This window comes from Acartia tonsa, chromosome 2 (assembly GCF_053477335.1).
Source record: "Acartia tonsa isolate MP-2025a chromosome 2, ASM5347733v1, whole genome shotgun sequence".
In the NCBI taxonomy this organism is placed as follows: domain Eukaryota; kingdom Metazoa; phylum Arthropoda; class Copepoda; order Calanoida; family Acartiidae; genus Acartia; species Acartia tonsa.
In genome coordinates, this window is record NC_137261.1 from 21459086 (window position 1) to 21479725 (window position 20640).

General features: G+C 29.8%; 2 protein-coding genes across 2 annotated transcripts in view; both read left to right on the forward strand.

Annotated features, from left to right (window-relative positions):
- The window catches only part of LOC145312468 (uncharacterized), a 33780-nt gene extending 15704 nt beyond the window's left edge, over positions 1 to 18076 (forward strand). Inside the window, exons 10-19 of the mRNA XM_080151726.1 lie at positions 274 to 307; positions 880 to 922; positions 2282 to 2331; positions 7556 to 7596; positions 8688 to 8775; positions 10501 to 10559; positions 11510 to 11597; positions 15272 to 15322; positions 15945 to 15998; positions 17984 to 18076. Of these exons, the coding sequence (XP_080007852.1) occupies positions 274 to 307; positions 880 to 922; positions 2282 to 2331; positions 7556 to 7596; positions 8688 to 8775; positions 10501 to 10559; positions 11510 to 11597; positions 15272 to 15322; positions 15945 to 15998; positions 17984 to 18076 (601 nt within the window). The remainder of the gene's footprint in view (positions 1 to 273; positions 308 to 879; positions 923 to 2281; positions 2332 to 7555; positions 7597 to 8687; positions 8776 to 10500; positions 10560 to 11509; positions 11598 to 15271; positions 15323 to 15944; positions 15999 to 17983) is intronic.
- A 567-nt stretch (positions 18077 to 18643) lies between these two features.
- Positions 18644 to 20640, forward strand: part of LOC145306646 (GTPase-activating Rap/Ran-GAP domain-like protein 3) — a 36360-nt gene continuing 34363 nt past the window's right edge. Inside the window, exons 1-2 of the mRNA XM_080148935.1 lie at positions 18644 to 18714; positions 19768 to 19835. Of these exons, the coding sequence (XP_080005061.1) occupies positions 19771 to 19835 (65 nt within the window). The 5' untranslated portion in view covers positions 18644 to 18714; positions 19768 to 19770. The remainder of the gene's footprint in view (positions 18715 to 19767; positions 19836 to 20640) is intronic.

Below are 20640 nucleotides of genomic sequence, written 5' to 3' on the forward strand. Positions count from 1 at the left end.
ATAAGAAAACGTTATTATAAAACTTTGGGGTCTAGTGTAATAAACAACCCATTGTCCCCTTTCTATCTGTACCCATATAAAGTATCTATGAAAATTAGTCAATTGGTATTTGCTTTCTTAAATACTTAACACCCCAGCTACTTTAGTCAATAGGATTTACCCTAAGAATACTGTAATTTTTAGTTGGACTAACTTAAAGTTTGGTCCTTGTTCTGTTATTGTAAGTTTGTGTAAAAATGTTGAGTTTTTTTTATTATTTTTGTGTGTTTTCAGATTATCTCTCAGACGAAACACAGATTTTTCTCAGGTAGATATTATTTTATGATATTCTAGTTGATGCGCCCCTAGCATCTAGGAGAGGACGTATATAACAGGAAAATAGCTTAAAACCAGGAAAGCTTATGTATCAATCTACCCTGAACAGATTTACCCAATCGGACCAGCCATTTCTGAGATATTTAGCTTCAAACAAAATTACGTTGCTACTTTATATTATAGGATGTTACTTTACAATGAACAAGTAAAAGTTATTGTCAAATGAAAAAATTGAGAATTGTCATAAATGATTTATTAAATGTATTTATTCTATTCTTTTTACATGTACATGAACTTCCTTGTTTTAATTCTAATGAATAAGGTGAATTTTACAGCTAGGCAGATAAACACATATCTGTCTACTTACTCATATTGACGATGAATTGATGTACACCCCCAATTATATTAAACAATATTAATCTTTCTGTAGTTTTCGATTATTGGTGGAATGTTTGAACACATTAGTTTGTAAAAAACCAATCAAGTCACCAGACCTTTGAAGACAACAAATAAGAGAACGTGTTTTAAAGCTTTGTGAAATTTTCACCTTTCCATCTATTTTAGGCTGACAATGATTTGAGAAAATTCCTTGCTAGCAGAAAATCAAAGGAAATTTGCATAAGAATACTAAAGAAAAATCAGGATCTAAGACAAATATGATAAAAAAAAATCTGGTAAAAAGACAGATTTTTCAAACGATTAAGCACGATTCAGTAAAGATGTGTTACTCTATAGTTTTATAAATGCGCCAATATTTTTTAAAAGATGGGTCATAGTAATTTTAATTATGACGTAGTAATAAAAGTAAGTACGTCCATATTAAGAATCCTATTATATCGAAGTCAATAATCGAAATAATGTGATGGTGTTTGATTATATGTCTATTATCTAGCTTTACTAACATAAGTTTTTTCCCATTATTTTGCGGCTTTTCTTAATATTATTCTTTATGTCTGTCCCAATTCGATATAAAATTCACAAAAGAATAATTAAATTTTTATCTTAGAATTGAACAAAAATAGTTTTAAATTAGTAAAACTTTTTTTTAAAGGTTGAAAAAGAGTTTTGAAACTTTTTCTGAATAAAGATTTTCATGACGATCTTAGATTTTTAGAAAGTGAAACTAATTATTTGATTACAATTTTTAAAATCTTTTTAGATTTGGGAATAGAAAAAAATACAAGATTTGTCCGCTTTTAACTTTGCTTACCAAGCAGGGTGCACAGGGATGTATCCAACCTAAACTAAGGGGGTGGATCCCCCTAAAACAGCCAAGGAGGGTGTATGCACCACTTGTCATTGAAATTAAAAAAAAACATCTTTTCTGTATAACAACCCTCCCCCTTACAACTCATACATTTTTTAGTTTCACTGGTATGTAGAAATTTTGGAGTGCGCTTCGCGCACAACCCGGACGAAACCCTGTGCACGCCACTGATATATATATAAATATATTCTTTTTTTGTTGTTGTTTGAAATGCTGGAGTATTAGAATCCGATGAGAGTGTATTTGGTTGAAATTGTTTTCTATACAAATATAAGTGCCATTCAATTTTTCATTCGGCTTCAAAATTTCAAATATATTTTATTTTTGTTTGTTTACAGAAAATTATAAAAAAGTTGGAGACTTTCTTATTATCAAAACTAAAACACACTTTTTCTGCCCATCCATATGTCCATATGTCACAGCATCAAGGGAAAATCTATATGAAATACTAGCGGCTGCGCTCTAGGATCTCTGTTCTCTTAGGAGTAAGAAAGGTCAAAAATAGCATAAAACGAAAGTAAGTTAAAAAAAATAAATAGACTAAAACTATCCAGGGAAATATTAGAAGCTTCCAAATGGAGAACTGAAATAGTTCGAAATCTTAAGCTACAGACAACAAAGCCTTACTATTTTATATAATAAAATGAATTAAGATTGGGTGTTCTTTTTAATATCATTATTATGCAAAAAATGTTAAACAGGATGGAACACTTGCTTTATCCCCAACAAGTCCAACTCATTCTTATCAGGTAAACTTTTTTTCCAGTATGGCTTCCAAGCCGATTAATATCCTTCGGTTTAAAACCAGTTCTCAGCCATACTGAAAAATCATGTATAGCATCTTATTACAGACAAATTTCTACGAATATAAAAATAAAAACCATATAATTAATACCAGTTTTGTTAGACCTTGCCTTCGGCCCATCGGGGCTAACAATACAGTTTTTAATCATATATATTTTTATTTTAATATTCACGGAAAGCTTTCTATAATACGATCTTTTATATGAAATAGTAGATAAGAAGATTCCATTTTATGCACTGTTTTCGGAGTATGTCTATTTTTCGTACCAAGCAATTTAAAAAAAAAACATAATTTTCAATAAGACAAATTATTTATTTGATGTACATTAAGTTTAGACTTATCGATTTTAGTTTCCAACTATGTCAAAAGAGTTCTGCATTATAATTAGAAATTTTACAAAATTTGTTTTACATTTAAAAAAAGTATAAGATTAAAGAAATTATAATATGTCCGTACTACTTTTATGTGTTTGTAATTGTTTTGGAGAATGATGTAAAGTTGTATTAAAACGGTAGTTATCAATTCATAGTGCCTATAAAAAATGACGTCACATAGTACAAATAACCAATTATAGGCCAGTATAAAATTTAACATTGGTCAATTTAATATATACTGGCCAGCTTTGATCATTTGTTTTGTATGTCGTCATTTTTATAGGCCCTATAAGCTCTAACGTTAGACGAACATATATAATACTCTAGTCATAGAAAAGAGGAACTATTTAAAAAACAATTTTAGTGTATGGACAACAAATCTAAATGAAAATGAATAATATGTGTAAGGTTAGGCACAATATATCCCCATATTTGTTGATGAAGAAAATAGCTGTAAAATAGTGATCATTATTTTGTCCTTTGCATTCATATCAACCATAAACCTATTAAAAATGCTTTAATAGTGTAACCTACCACTGACAAAACAGATATTCAAAACAAACCCGCAGGGATTATACCAATTAGGAATACGGCTTTTTAGTTTTTTTTGTTTCAAAATTTGAAAATGGAGTGCACCTTTTTGTGATTTAGAAATATAATTTAATTTGAGCACCAATTAACAAAGTGATCTACAAATGGTTGTACTGAAAAATGAATGTATATAGTAGCTTCGCTATTTGAAATAGTCTTACAAGCAAGTTTTTTTTTTATCGACAGGTAAATGGTTTGTCATACTGTGTGACTAGTTTCTATTCTTTGTCATGGAATATTCTTCTTTTTTTTTACAAAGTTTTACATAACTTTTTATATTTTTCAGGGGTAAAGTTTTTGTAAAATAATAATTAGAAATCAAAGATACCTACAAATATACATAATAATTTGGAAGTCGGCATCAAATTTGAGTTTTGAATTAACGGTGGAAGAAAGCCGAAGCAAATTTTGCTGCTCATTAAAGTATCTTATTTTTGTTGAAAATTTTAGGAAAGGGATGAAATATAGCCAAAAACCCACCTAAAACTAAAACTTGAAAATAAAGTAAACTTAAACCTCATTGGGACTCAATCAGAAGTTGTCAAAATCAAAAGAACCATACCTATTTTCATAATAAAATGATAATCGTCAAACGATACTTCAGTCTAGTGTTCTTTACCTTTATCCGTGTGTATATTCCCCTCACTTTTGTTCGCAATATATAACAGTTATAGTAAGGAGGTTGAAAACACTTAAATAATTTATAAATATTAAAAACATATCTTAGCAATTCTGTAAGTACATGTTTTCGGCCCTTTAATGGCAAATAAAAAGTGAGTCGTAATCCAAAGATCATAAACCCTAACATATAAGGCCCTTGCTAATTTTATTTGGGAACCCTTATTAGTATGTAGCCTTTTTTAAAATAAAGATACCAGTAAATGGACCACTGGTATATATGTATTTATGAAAAATTTTGTGTCGTTTCCATTTCTCATAAAAAATCCAAATATAACACAATTTGACCCATAATATGCTTCCTTCCCCTTTTATTTATTTACCTCTATTATTGGATAAAAAAGACGAGAGATTTGGGTGTTTCCCCCTTCTCGATCGATTATAGTTAAGAGAAGATAAATATATTGAACCTCCCAACTGCAATAAGCACATAATACTTTGTTTACTTTCTCTTTTCTTCCATATTTTTCATTAATAATCAAGGTATTTACTTTTACCAACTATTAAGACTTGTTAGAAATAGAGGACAAACATAGTATTTACTTTTACCAACTATTAAGACTTGTTAGAAATAGAGGATATACATAGTATTTACTTTTACCAACTATTAAGACTTGTTAGAAATAGAGGATATACTTAGTATTTACTTTTACCAACTATTAAGAATTGTTAGAAATAGAGGATATACTTAGTATTTACTTTTACCAACTATTAAGATTTGTTAGAAATAGAGGACACAAATATTATTTACTTTTACCAACTATTAAGATTTGTTAGAAATAGAGGACACAAATATTATTTACTTTTACCAACTATTAAGATTTGTTAGAAATAGAGGACACAAATATTATTTACTTTTATCAACTATTAAGACTTGTTAGAAATAGAGGATAAACATAGTATTTACTTTTACTAACTATTAAGACTTGTTAGAAATAGAGGATATACATAGTATTTAGAATCTTGACAATTTTCTTTAATGTTTTCATGAATGCATATGGCTATCCTTGTTTTTGATGAAATCTCTATACTGAACGTAATCTCCCGTTATCATGACCACATACTGGTTTTCTCATCTAGAATAATATAATTTATTTTTGTTAAAAAATATTTCCTTCAAATATTATATGAATTTGATCAAATGCAAAAGGTGATAGGTTAAAAAATCTGACTGCGAAATGGTTCTTACTACCTAAGATCCAAAAGGAAGATGATTAAAGTCCCTCAACAGATTATGACGTCATACAATAGAATAGCCAATGAGAGGCTAGTATACACTGTAATTGACCAATGGTAAAATGTATGCTGGCCTCTCGTTGGTTATTTTATCGTATTAATTCATTATCTGTTTAGGGACTTTAATCATCTTCTTCCAAAAAGACAAAAATAATTATCAATTTTTTCCCAACCTATTCCGTTATAGATATAGTAACGACGACATCCCTTTTAATTAAAAGACCTTTATTTAAAATTTGAACCTGTTTATGGGCTAAGCTTATTCCTTAACTATTGAAGTAACTCGAACTCGACACCATCCAGCAAGCAAAAATGTTAATACTATGATACTAATTGAAGGAACACTCCTGCTGTATTATTATGATAATTTAGTCCCCTGTTTTTAATGGAAATTTAGCATTAGCATATATATCATTATAAGTTGTTTTTCTTACCAGGTTTAATAAATTAAGTACAGTGTACTGTATATGTACAAATATGAAAACAAACCTACTCTATATTGCTGAATTATTTGTAACTTAAATACTAAACTATTAAGTTTTTTTTCCGCGATGTTTTGAATGAAATAAAGGGAGGTATTTTTCCTCTCTACCTAACCCCCTTCAAGGACCGTAACCCTGTGGGTCCTATATTTGTTGTACCCTAATCATGCGTGGCTACAACTTCCACCCTCTCTTTTTTTTAATTTACTTATTAAATTATTTTTTAATGTTTAACAATACATGGAAAAACGGGAATATTTTAAATAAATCAGTTGAATTATTATTAGTTTATTCTTGGTTTTACATTTTCTTTTTAGTTTTTCCTACTAAGTATAATTAGATAATCTAAGTGAGATAACATAATACACAAATTATAACTTTTTGCTTTTCGCAATATTCTTTTTCAGTACTTTTTAGTAGCGAAGCTACTCTTTAATCTGTTTTGTTTGTCCATTCGACAGTGCGTAACGATTTAGGCCACCATTTAAGATAGATTGTTGAAAATCCAGTATATGAAAATCCAGTATATAACTCACATAATCTTTTTGTCAGATAAAAAAGATGTATGTACATATATAAGGTTATCTGACTTTTTACATATTTAGTTTGGCTTTCTTTTTCTTTCTCTCTTTCTATGACAACAAGACATCTGCTCTATAGTTCAATTTGTCTGTCCATTCATTAAAAAAAAAATTGTGTTGTTATCCATGTTTTAATAAAATATGCCCCTATTTCCTAGAACAATATTATAAACAATAAACATGCTTTAAGTTTTAATTGTAAAACAAATAAAAGTTTTGTATTAGCTAACAGTTTTCAGACCAATCAAAAGTTTTTAGTTATATATATAATGTATTCTATTATAGTATTGTGGAATACGGAAATTTAATATTATTTCACTTTGTTTAATTTCCTACTAATTCTTCTTATTGATAAGAACTTTGAACATGTGTGAGTGATATGTCACATAACTTTTGTATGTGTGTGTTTGTTTGTCGGATCATCACTGTGCTCAGCATTGCTAGCAAGGCCTAATTTTGTGAAATGGTCATTTTTATTTAAATTTTATTAAATTTAAACATGTTAAATTTTATATAACAAAATATCCATTTATGTCCTTGTGTAGCTTTTCAGTAAAGCTTGTTATAGTCCCAGTGAAGGTTGATAACTGTTTATAGGAAGGGCATATTAACACTCCCAAGAGAAGAAAATAACTATTCCCCCTTCCCAATCACAATTTTTTTCCTTTTCCTTTTGAAACTAAATGAAAAGATGAAGTTTAAATTCCCTTTTTTAACTCAAATGCCCCTAGAGACCCCAAGGGACGTAACTGCTAGTAATTTATATAATATTAATCATAATGTTACAAATAATATGAAAAGAAAAACATTTATGTTGGTGATAATATAATAATGACATAAATATCTAATACAATAGCATATTGATAAAAGGGTTGTTATCTAATATTCATTATCCATATCCAATATGATAATTGGACATATTCCAAAATACTGTTTTTAAGATAAACAAGAATAATAACCCACATAATTTGTATTTATTTCAATCTTAGAGAATAAAATATGTTTTCTTTTTTTTGATATAATTTTAATCCATTTCTTTTGGACTTAGGCCTGTTAAACAAAATTTTTGTTGTTGGTAAAATAAATTTTCATATTTTTGGTTGACCCGGGACTTCGGCACCTCCAGGCCTATTAAACTGAATTTGATCTTTTAATTTTTCTATCCGCGGAAAGCTGTCTATAAAACTATATGATAAAAGAATAATGAATGCTATTATTATTTTTAGGATCTACGGCGTGACCAGAACCACTCGGTCATACATTCCAGGTAATTCATTTATTACAAGAAAAGTTTCTCTATAATAAACACATGACTGTTTGTTTATCTTAGTAGGAAGATTACATGTTTTTCGGATCGTGTTACTATTAGGACTAGCGGAATCCATGGAAGGGAGGGGACATTGCTACGTTTATTATACCATTCCCCAAATTTTATAGCATCGTTTTCTTATTCGTTGGCTTAACAACTTTGGAGGCTTTAATTTAAATCGATTAGTTCCTCCACTAATTTCATTTTACAGGTTTTTTTGCGTATCATCATTGAGGCTGTATATCAACTGTTATTTTCATGCCTAACTGTTTGTGATAATATATGATAATTTACTAATAAGACTAATAAACTTAGAAGACTTTTAGAGCAGATCCAATTGTAGTACTTTTACTTTTATTACAAAAAACATACTATCAAAAATCATTAATCAGCAAGAGCAAGTGATTAAAATAAATTGATTAGTTCATTGAAAAGATGCATCATACACTTTATTTCACTGGTGTATATACATTTCCGCATTGTATATACACAAACACACACGCTACTTCATTTGCGCAATAATGCACACGGACGTCTAAGTTTTTATTTTTTGTAGTTAGATAGTTAAAATTTATATAATGTTATATGCAATATTTCTTTATAATAAAGTCTTATCAAGCATCCTTTATTCCTTTAAGTATTTTTTTTGAATATTTGTTCAGATTAATAATACCGTTGAATATAAAATTACTCTATACTTGTTTATTTTGTATGTGTGACTTTCTGATCTGTTCAGCTTCGCTTTATGGATGTTGTCATCCTTGTTTATGTGCATTGGTGATTTATCCTATTATATAAAGTAATACGCTTTTTGTCTGTAGATCTGCGTAACCGATATGGTCCTCCTTTACAGTTAAGCTTCTTACAGGTTCCAAGATGGTTTTATGTTATATTATTCCAATAAAAAATCTTGGTATGGTTGTAGACTATTTTTCTGCCCTTTTATATACCTTCGAATATAGAGTTCCTAGATTCTAGGGGCGCAGCCGTTAGTAAAGTAATTGGCGATTATGAAAATCTGCGTTAGTGAATGAACACTAAATTTTAAGGATATACGGTTCTGTAGAAGCTCTGGAGGGAGAGGAAAGGATACAAAGAAACAGGAGATTTAGAATTGAAACTGTCAGCGATTCGGAGGTAACTTATCTTTCTACTAGCGGTAACGCTCGTAAAAGCCTCTAGGGGCATGTAAAATGTTTTTTTTTCAGTCTATGTTAAGATCAGCTGAAACCTAAAATAGTTTTCTTATAATAGAAAGGGTTGTTTATATTTTTTTTGTGATTTCTCTTGTGAGGGTAATGGTACTCTTATCTAAAATAGCTATAAACCTTCCCAGGACCTAAGAGACCATATTACTTTTAAATATGTTTATTCAAAATGTCCTTAAGAAAGAAATAGACAATAGTCTAATCGTTTTAAAAATATTGTTTCTGTAGCAAAATGTCTTAATTTTTGTTTTCCAAAAAATGCTGTTTTAATGTTTTATTTGACAACTTTTCTTTCCCAAATATGCACTTCATATATTTTAAATACTCTTTGTCATATTTTGAACATTCATTATACAAATTTGTTTTAGCGTTGTATATACTCTAGATAGAAGAACTTTTCAGCCGCCTGTTTTTGTTACTAGAATTTTGAATAAAAAACAGCATAGCTGCAGATTTAATTTACAGGGGACTCTATAGCTGCACATTTCCACAAATTAAGGGGTAAAGGTTAAAATAAAGTTGACTTTTTGGCGCCCTCGGCTGAAAGCTGCCTTCATTGAGGTTTGATTTTAAAAAGTGAAATTTAATCTGGCTGCGGCTGACGATCATATTACTTAGACTAAAGAATAAGAAAAGAAATAGTAAGATAAACAAATTCTTTAATTACAACTCTAGTTGTGTAGTTTTTTCTGGATTAATTAATTATTCAGATAAAGTTCTCAAATGTAAACATGCTATTACCCCCATCATGGAAGCATTTTATAGTGCCTATAAAAATGACGTCATACTGGTCTACCGATGGTCAATTGAAATATATACTCGCCTGTCAATACTAATTTAGTCCTTGTATTAGTCCATGATTGGACATTTGTATTGCATGACATCATTTTTTGTAGGCTTTATAAAGAGCTTTTCATCCTGTATCATACCTGTAACTTCAAGGTCATTTAATTATCTGTTTGTAACCCTATTGTGTGGTGGCATTCCCAAACATTTTTTTTTTTGAAAATTAGTAGCAAAGATATATTTTTCCCAGGAGGGCTTTCTGTAGATGGGGGTTGGGGCCATAACCACAACCAATTCTGCCTTTATAAACCTTTATTCTAGAAAACAATGAAACAAATCTAACTTGTCTAGCTGTTTATGTAACAACCATTTTTACTATTTATTTAATCGTATTCTGAGCCAAACTGGAAAATAAGATTACTTCATGTTTTTCTATAGTTCTGTGTAAATATGGTACAAACATATTAATCCCATATTCATTTTTACTTACAAATAAATATTAATATAAGAATAATAGCCTTACCTAGAAATCAAGGAAAGCTTATTTTTTTCGTGTTTTTTCTGTTTTTTTTTAAATATTTCAGTACAGTTTCTATGTTAGTTATATGTTCGAATTTTTATTCAAACCGTGTTGTAACAAAACATTGAATTAACCTTTTTTTTCTGTTTGTTTGTTTGTCTGTCTGTCTGTCTCTTTCTGTCTCTCTCTGTCCCTCTCTTTATCTATCTATCTATGTCTCTCTCGTAAAAGGCGAAACAGCTCTTGCTTAGAATATAACCCCTCGCTGAATAATTACTTAATAATTTTATAATCATCATTATTAGGTATATTTTAATATATAAAAATCATGAATCAAATTTTGTTTAGGATTGTCCAGATATATCTCCATCGCCAGTGCTTGAAAATCCTGAACATCAAACTAGATGGTAATTTTTAAATATCTTATAGTTAACTTAACCCTAAACAGTCGGAGAGGACTTTAAAAAAGAAAGATAGAGGACTATAACTAAATGACTTTTAAAATATGGGTATGACACATAAATGAGAGTTGAAATGTTTTAAATATCTCCATCCTGGCGGCACAGGATGCCAGCAAACCTGACAGTGTCGTCCAGGTAAAGAGGAATTATTGTTGTTTTGATTTAAACAAAGCATTTCATGTTACCGAAATACCCTATTCTAGTGAATCCTAATATGAAATATAGGCGTTTAAGTGAATTTCAGGTTCCAGGTATATGATCCTCCAGATCTCCAGATATCTTTTGTTGGCTCCTTTGACTGCAATTTTTGACTTAGATACTTCAAATTTTAAAGTGCTCTGCTACTAAAATCCGCACACACCTTTTCTCTAAATCAAAGGATGGTAAAAAGATTTTCTAATAAATGCAAAAGTTTTCTTTGTTGTTTTAATTATTTTTCTTTGGAAATTTTGAAATTTGTAGGGGAAAAATCAGTAATAGTATTAAAGTGTTAATCTTGAAATCTCAGATATTCTTTATTTAAGAAAAGGTAATCATTCACAACATAGACGTCCAAGCTTTTTTTTTTTGGGGGGGGTAATTCGTATTTGGGGTGGGGTAAAATGGCGCGCGAAGTTCGCCGAAATTTTTTTACCACTCCAAAATTGTTCGGGGGGGTAAATAACCCCGCCTAAATGGTAGGGGTAAATTTTAAATGGGGGGGGGGGGGGTAATCGCCCCATTACCCTCCCCCCCCTTGGACGTCTATGATTCACAATTAATATAATAACTGAGCTGTTGAGCAATTACACACGAATTACACAGAGATGTACATCGTACATCTCTTGAAACAAGATAATCTTTTGAAGTGGATAAGTATACCTAAATCTAATGTTATTATGTGAAATTAATTTTAGGTACTTCAAGTATTTTATTGGGAAGCTGCACCGGAACTTTATTGGTCAACATCCAAGCAGAGGAATATATATTCTTTCATTTTTAGAGGTAACATTTATAATTTTGAACGCCGTAATAATCAACTATTTTATTCGACCACACCCCCATTTTTAATTTTAGTTTTTAAAAAGAAAAATTTAAACCATAAAAATGTTTGGGGGGAGTGGTGTGATTTTGTCTTGGGGTGATTTGTCTTACCCTCCAAAATAGTTGTAAACCTTCCTTGGACCTATGAGAAGCTAACCTGTAAAGGAGAATCATATCGGTTCTGCGATTAGCGGGATCCATCGGTACAAACAGACAGACGGACAAACATCTTGTTACTTTGTTATAAGGATAAGTGAACAAACACATTATTTTTTTTATTATTTCTGTCTAAATGTAAGATGGAAAAAAATCATGAAATTCCTTCAAATTTTATATTCATTTGATATTCTGATAAAAAACAGAGACATGTATTAGTTAACTAAAGTAATTTTGTCATGAAAAAGAATTAATACATATTTTAATTTAATCTTCAAATACAAAGAAATAATAAAGAAATATAAACACCTAACTTAAAATTTACATCAACAATTTGACAATAAAATCTTTGTCAGCCCTTTCTATAATTTAATATCCAAGAAATGTCCCCTTCCCCCTGCTAACTACCTCAGGTAAAAAGAATTTGTCTGCAATTTTATTCAGAAAAGTGAAACTTGGCTAAAATAAGGAAAAGAGGAATTTTATTTTACAACTAACTATATTTTACTCTTTTTGATAACAATAATGAGAAAATCCAACTTGTATGAAATTTTTGTACAAATGAAATAAAAGACAAAGCCTAAATTGTATCCAAATTGTGTCAAAAATTATCCATGGGACGTCATAAAAATGAGGGAGATAAGAGGTGAAGTAGGAAAGAAAACCTCCTTAAAAGGAGATGGAAAATCCCTCATTTATATGACGTCACACGGATGATTTTTGACACAATTTTGACACAATTTGGGCTTTGTCAAATAAATTGATATTCAGAACCTTTTTTAGTCACTTGTTTTAATGAATAACCCCTACAAAATGTTATTTAATATTTAAGTCAGAAATTTCCTTTTTGTTTTGTAAAGTTAGGGTTGCCTAGGTAGTTATTGAGGCAGACTATGTCCATTAAAAGCTCTCCTGGAAAGAGTACATTAAGAAGGTCCTTTGGTTATTTCTATCTCAGTGGAAAAATGCACATTTAGTTTTCGAATTAGTAATAAGCTTATAATTCTGGCAAATTTGAAATCGTAAAAATCTATGAAATTGCGACTAAGAAGAAATAAAAGGTTACATTTGAAAATGAAATGTTAACTATTCTTAAAGAGAATTTAATTTACACGCAGACAGAGACAATTATCTTGACAATTGAAAGCATAAAAATATTAAAATGTAAATCATAACAATTACTTCAACACAATCACCCGAAGGTCTAAATACAGAGGTGGGTTCTTAAAAAACCTTACCCCACTGAACTTTGGAACACTCGTTTGGAACACTCAATTTCTCCCTTGTTTTCCCATTTTTTGGAACATTAAATGGTGTAAATGCAAATGTCATTCTTAAAAAAAATTTAATTGAAATAAATAGTGTACCAAAATAATGTTCCAAAAGACCGAGTGGGGTAGTCACAATTAAAATTGGAATATTTTTTTTTTTTAATTCAGAGATTTTTCAAATTTTCAAATATTTAAATTAAGCATAAAAAACATGTCACAAAAATCAACAAAGACAAAAACCTTAAAAATCTTACAAATTTCAAAATAATGTTCCAATGAGGATGTTTTATCCCCACTCAAAAAAATCACTTTGGAACATTATAATAAGTGGGGTAAAAGTTTTTTAAGAATCAATATTACTAAATTTTGTACTTTTCTCCACTGGTTATAATGTTCCAAACTGATTTTAGTGGGGTAAACTTTTTTTAAGAACCCACCTCAGGTTTTCAAGGACAACAAATAATTTTTAGACACAGTGCATACCCCCTTCCCTCCCCCCATTACAAATTACAACAAGGTTTTTTATTTCTCAGCTGTTGAAAAAAGAATTTCTTTCATTGTACTTGTTGCCTTTCTTTACTTTCTAGATTTTTGGTGTTGATAAAGGCATCTAATAACGACGTAAATAATTCAAAAACTAAAAAATTCAATTTTTTCCAATTCTTAAACTTATGGAATTCTTTTTATTTTGTAGATTCATAAAATTAATTTTGTTCCAACAAAAGAATTGTTAACAAAAGAAATAAAATTCATGTAATATTATATAAATCAACACATAAAACTTTACTGTTTTGTCAGTTGTGTTGAGTTTGTAAGGTTCTAATACATTTTTTGCAGAATGTTTAAGTTTTACATTTTAATTCATAATGTCCCGAATAAAATTATTATTTCAAATTGATTGAAACCTGAAAGATGATTAAAGTTCGTCCTTATATTATATGATAGAATAACCAATAAGAGGCCAGCATAAATTTTACCATTGGTCAATTACAGTGTATACTGGCCTCTCATTGGCTATTCTATCGTATGATGTCATAATCTGAGGGGGGACTTTAATCATCTTCAAAACCTGGAACCTTAAAAAAATGTGCAAAATGTATTTTCATCTAAAACGATAATAAGATCATAGGATTTATCCTGTTTTGTTGCCCCCAAAGACAACTATTTTTAGTTAATTAACCCTTAACGGTCAGGGGGGGGGGCGTTGAACGCCCCCCGTTCCGGTTTTTTCTATCTCATTTTCTGTGTGTGAAAGATAAAGAGCCCAAACTGCTTGACTTTTTAAGTATGGGTATGACACATAACTGAGAGTTGGAATTTTTTGAATATCTCCATCCTGGCGGGCACAGGATGCCAGCAAACCTGGCAGGGTCATCCAGGTAAAGAGCAAAAATATTTTTTTGACTAAAACAAAGCATTTTATCATACCAAAATACTAAAAAATCCTCTAGTAGTACATCTTTATATGAAATACAGGTGTTCAAGTCACTTTCAGGTTCCAGGTATGATCCTGCAGGTCCTGATCCTCCAGGTCTCCAGAAATCTTTGAAAGGCTCCTGTGGCCGCAATTTTTGACTTAGAGACTTCAAATTTTAAACTTAAGCTTTTCTTACATGTCTACATAACGTATTAAAATTTCATGAAGATCCGCCGACTGCGGCGGCTGGCAGCTGCCAAGTACAGCTGCGGCGGCTGAAATTTATATTTTGATATTTCTAATGTACAATTTACATAAAGATAAACATTTTCTGGAAAAAAAATTTTCTTCTAGCTTCAAAAATAAGAAAATTACAGCCGTTTGAAATTTTTAAGTAAAAAAAGACCTAAAAACAAAGGTTGTTAAATAAAAGGGTGAAGGAAGCGAAAATTGACTTAGACTTATAAAAGGTCGGAAATTCATTATCAAACAGGGGACTTGCACAAAAAAAATTAGCCCTCTAACTCTAATAGGAACTGAGATAATAAGGGGGGCGTTGAACGCCCCCCCCCCCCCCCGACCAATTAAGGTGCGGCAAGGGGCCCGACTGTAAAGGGTTAATCAGCAGCAAACCTTCGCACACTTACTGACAAAAAAAATATCAAGATTAGAAACATAAGGAGGATTAAATTACTGTTCTCTTTTTTGTATTAATTTGTTTTATGTATGTTAATCTTGTACAAAATATTAAAACGTTAGTGTACTGATTTGAAATTTATGTAATTATTTAGGAGAAAAGTTATGGAAAATCAGAATTCCGCGCTATTTTATGGACTCCCCAGGTAATAACAGAATACTGTACACAAATATCATTTCTTATTTTAATAGTATCGCAGCTAGTTTTTAAAAGTTACTAAGGTTTGTCAGTTGTTCTTACCAACCGCGAACTATTGCTAGCAAATTACTAAAATTTTTGTTAACTCTATTCAGTCAAGGGGTTGGGGATGAAGCGTTGTAGACCTCTTCTAATATTTCATTTATTACTTATTTTCTGTGTAAAAAAAGCAAGAAGGCTCTTAATTCACTTTTTTACATGTAGTAATTCCCTTAACGAGGAATATTCTCATCGTGGCGGTCACAGGATCCCCCCCACACCCCCTGTATCTTTAAGCTGCACACATGTTTAGGGTTAACTTTGGAAATGTACTGTACATTACATAATATAAATCAATTCTCCATAATAAGTAAAAGCCAACTCGATCTAATGCATTATCTAACACAAAGGTATACATAATCTTTTGCAAAACAATCATAAAAGTACTGCAAAAAAACTGTTTTGCATAAAAGCTTTTTTGTAAATTACTTTTATCTTGTTTGTATCTTTTAACATATTCATATATAAAATGGAAATTTTGAAATTGTTTTATATAACTCTAATTTTCTAAGTTTTAAAATTTTGTTAAGGGTCCTAAACGAGTTTGTTTTCGCGGAAAGAACAGTAGCATTTCCCTGAAAGAGGTAAGTCTTTTATTATTTTATGTTCGATTGGTGGCTTCGCCCCTATATTTGCAGAGGATATTTTTTTTTATCTAATTCTTTTTTTTAAACAGAATATCTTTGCCATAGCATTTTTAAATTTCACGACTCAGAGGCCGGGAGAGGAGAATATCTCCCCTTTTTTAGTTAAAAAATAATGGGTACAGTCCCTTTCGTGACATCGCCTCTTAAGGGGCGTTTCGTCTTTTTTTACAATATCTTTGTGCAGGTTATTTTAGGTTAGATTAAGTGATTGCAACGCAGAGTTAACGCCCCACACAGGGGCGAGAAATAGTAGAAAATCTGTCACGAAAGGGACTATACCCAAAGAAATTAAAGAAGAAAAAAAAATATAAAAGGAAAAATGTAGAAGAGCAAATTTTATGGGTTGAGATTGCCCCTCCCCACTCTGAAATAGCTTTAAACCACCATATGACAAGTATATGTCGTCTCTGAATTTTACAAGTTATCGAGATCTTAAGCTCAAGACAAACGGACGGATGGACAAACATCGTTCTAAAATGTAATATATTTAAGAAGCGAAGCTACAATACGTTTTGCTTTTGACACAATGCAAAACAAAACATACCTAAGCATTTAACTAAAAGGTGATCATTTATTTTAAAATCATGAGGATGGAGGGGGGGGGGGGATGCTAGATGGGGCCCTTTTCTTCTTGATATTTTACCTTGTTAAAATTGTCATTTCAAGAAATTGTTGCTATCGTATCTTGCTGTTAATCAAACATTTTTTTTGAAAACAACACTTTCACAAACTTCTATCCAAGAAAATACAAGAAAACTTTTTTAATATATATATAATAATATTTTTAAAAAATTAAATGAAAAATGGGCCGAAGGACAGTCAAGATTGACTTTAAAGGCCCTGTAGTACAGTTACCCTAATTATGTCAATATAAATAAATATATCTATAAAAATGATGTAATTTAAAATGTATTTAATTATTTGTAAAATTAATCTGTAATTTACTGCTAATAAATCATATCATATCATTTTTTTTAAGCAAAATACAACAACAAACTATTTTTAAAATATGTATTAAACTTTATCCAACTATGCGGAATTTTATTTATTTTTCTCTTTTATAGTACCGTATATACTCTATATCAAGGGACATTTTTAAATAAAGTAAAGTTACATAATTTGACCAAAAAAAATTTACTGTCCTCATTAAATTTAAAATCACTTTCAAGATTGAATAACACTTTTCTCTATTTTTAACAACTATACGGCCAGCTTATACTTTAATTATAATATTAGTTTTTGTTATTAAAATCAATTTATATTCGAATAATCCATCTAAAATCGGTTGGTTTTAATCTTATCTTTTAAGAGTAGAAAAAAATCTGTCTCTAATCTCATAGTTGCGTACTTAAAAACTATTGACAAAATTTTCCTTTTTGATAAAAAGTTAATTTAGAAGATTATAAATTTATAATTATCAACTATCTAGAATAATTAATTACATTAAATTATAACTATTAACAAATTATTAAATATATATATATATTACCGAAAATCATATTAATAACAAATTCATAATATTTTTTTTTCTGTTAATTCTATTTTCCTCCTAATAGTTTTTTAATGGTTTCTAAAATGAAATATGAATTTAATAAAATTTCATTCCTTGAAAATAACTCTTACATAAACTTGTCTCTTATATAGTTGTAGTTCTCTAATTATAATACTCTATAATTATTGTTCCAATGTATGTCCGCAGGTTAGTCTGACTAAGTAAGAAAGGTAAATACTTCCCCTTTTACAAAATATATCGCTCCTTTGGCTCTCCCACTGCATTTAGTATAAACATAATAAACTTTAATGTGATTTTACTTGGCTTTTTGTAAGTTTTACGACTACTAACTTGTTGTTTTTTTTGCAAGAATGTCTCAAAATTATTAATCTTTGTATGAATTAATATGTTAATATAATATTCATTTTAGATTCTGGGTAAATTTAGCTGGTTGGGTAGAGTTGAGAGATTGCCAAGAGAAGTTTTGACACCAAATATTCAGAAGGAAACTATCTCTTTATAAGCTTTTTTTTTTAAAATATAATTTATTAATTAGCCAAAAAACAATTATAAAATCTTAGTTTACATAGATGTCCATACCTTGACAACCTTTAGTGTCTCCTTAAAATATTATTTGGTAAATTTCTGACCTAAATCAAATGAAAGAAGTGCATGATTATGCGAAAGAGTGTCTAACAAACAACCCAACTTTGCATGATAATGAATTACGCTTATTTTTAGCTGGTTCATTCTCCCTGTTAATACTAAATGTTGTAAGTTAGCAATAGCAGCAATTTGAACCATTTAACCTCTTTATCTATTTCCGAGGTGCCGAGCCCAAAAAAAATAAAAAAAACCTATTTAAGAATGATGTATCGGATGTATTAGTAGAGGGAATTTCTTGGCCAATAAATAGGTGTAACATATTATCATATTTAAAAAGGATTGAATCTGTTATAATAAGGTTTCATAGTTAAACTTGATTTCTGGTTTAGTCTGTTCTATACAATTCATTAAATAAATCAAACACTTTGTTTAGTTCAAACATACATGAAAGGAATACAAAAAGAGCTGGTCGGTTTTTAGGATATCTTATGGCTAGAAAAACAGGAGGGATCAAGCAGTTTCAAATTTGGTGTCATCTACGCTAAACCTGGACAGGTATGTAAATCAGGATCAGACCAACCTAATAGACAAAAGATCCAAAATACATTAATTGTTCAAATGCTAATTAGCTTCCTAACCATTTTTGTTTGGAAAATAAGACCTTTCTAATATTTTTTTTAGAGTTTATAATTTGTTTAATAGGGTGGGTCGATTTTGGACATTTTTTTTCTGAGGCCAAAGCGGGGATCTGTACTCAATTTATATAGATATAATACACCTCTGGGTGATTTAAAATTTATCCTAAGTCTTAAAACCGCTGACGACCAGACATTCAATTGTATAGCTATTTGTAAATGGGAGTCAACAATTTATTGAATCAGAACTATGGCTTCATGGTGCTCCCTGGAAATGCCTTGAGGAGCTGAGTCAGAAACTTTTGTCCGTTTCAAAAGATCTCGTTCCTAGCCTGAGAAAATCTAAAAAACCACTACAAATTAGACAATTCTCAATAAACCTTTAAAATTTTTGGTTTTTTAGTGATTTCTAAGGCTAGGAACGAGATATTTTGAAACGGACAAAAGTTCCTGATTCACCTCCTCAAGGCCTTTCCAGGGAGCACCATGAAGCCATAGTTCTGATTCAAATTTTTTTTTTGAATGTCGTCTTTGCATACTAATAAGTAATGAATTATATTTTTAAGTGGTCGTGTTCTAAAACTCAATTTTTTAAAATTCTTTTTCGGTCAGAAATGTTTTTAAGGTTAATTTTATCTGTTGCATATCCCCGCTTTGTCTAATTCCGATATGAACCACCCCTATTGTTTAAGCAATATCTATGCCAATAAAGCTGATAATCTATTATGGTTTTTATAAATCAGGAAGAAAGGGGACTGTAAATTACATGGGACCCTAAAGTTTTATAAAAACGCACCCAATAATTCATTATATATTGAATATTTTTTTATCATAAATGTGGTGTAAATCAATTTATTATCCATTGCCTTATCCCCTAAATCCCTGTAAATATTAGATGTTGTGTTGTTATCAAATCAGTAGAATTTTAATGTTTATCTCTATCTCCCTGACAATATATATTATATTTTTTTAGATAATGGATGATGAGTTATTATCAAATCAAGGAGAAAGCAAAAACTTTACAAATTTTCTAGACATATTAGGAAAAGTTTAATCATTACAAGTGACACAATTTATAGATTGGAGGATTCTAAGTTAAGTGAGATAAAGATTGTTTGATGGATAGATAGACCGAAAAATTGTTGAACAATTTGAAGACTTGAACAGTCAGAAAGTTAGATAGATAGGAAGATAGATGGATAGAAAATTAAAAAAAAAAATAAAAGATAGTCACATAAACACACCAACTTAAAAAATCTTTAACATTTAAAATTTTATACAGGGCGTTTCAAAAAAAACTGCGTTTTCCGGTTTTGGGAAACAACCAGTAGGTATGAAAAAAATGATTATAAGTCCATATTCTATGTAAAATTGTACACCAGATTTGCTTAAGGTGTTTTTTAATATCTCAAAAAATACGGCTTTTCTGATAGGTACATGTAGGAGAAAAATGCTTGATGTTAAATTTGATATATCAATTTGATTGAAATAACTTGTAAATTTTTCAGAAAAAAGTTTTAAAATCCCATTAATAATATGGTAAATGGTAAAATGAAAGTGCATGTTTAATTTTTTGTCATTATTTCCCTTTTTTTCTCTGAAAAACGCTTTTTAGATTCTTACAAATTGCAATATTTCTCGTTTCTCTTAGTTGAACAAACTTTAGGTGACTAACTAACTCTTTATAGTATTTTAGATTATAGCATAAAAATTAAAATACTTTTTATCCCAAGAAGTTATCTTTAAAAACAAAAAAGTTATAGTAGTTTGTTTTATTTACTTAAAAGTGCAACCTACAAATTAATAGCTTAAATGTTAATGAATGCACTTGAGATTTATGGTTTGA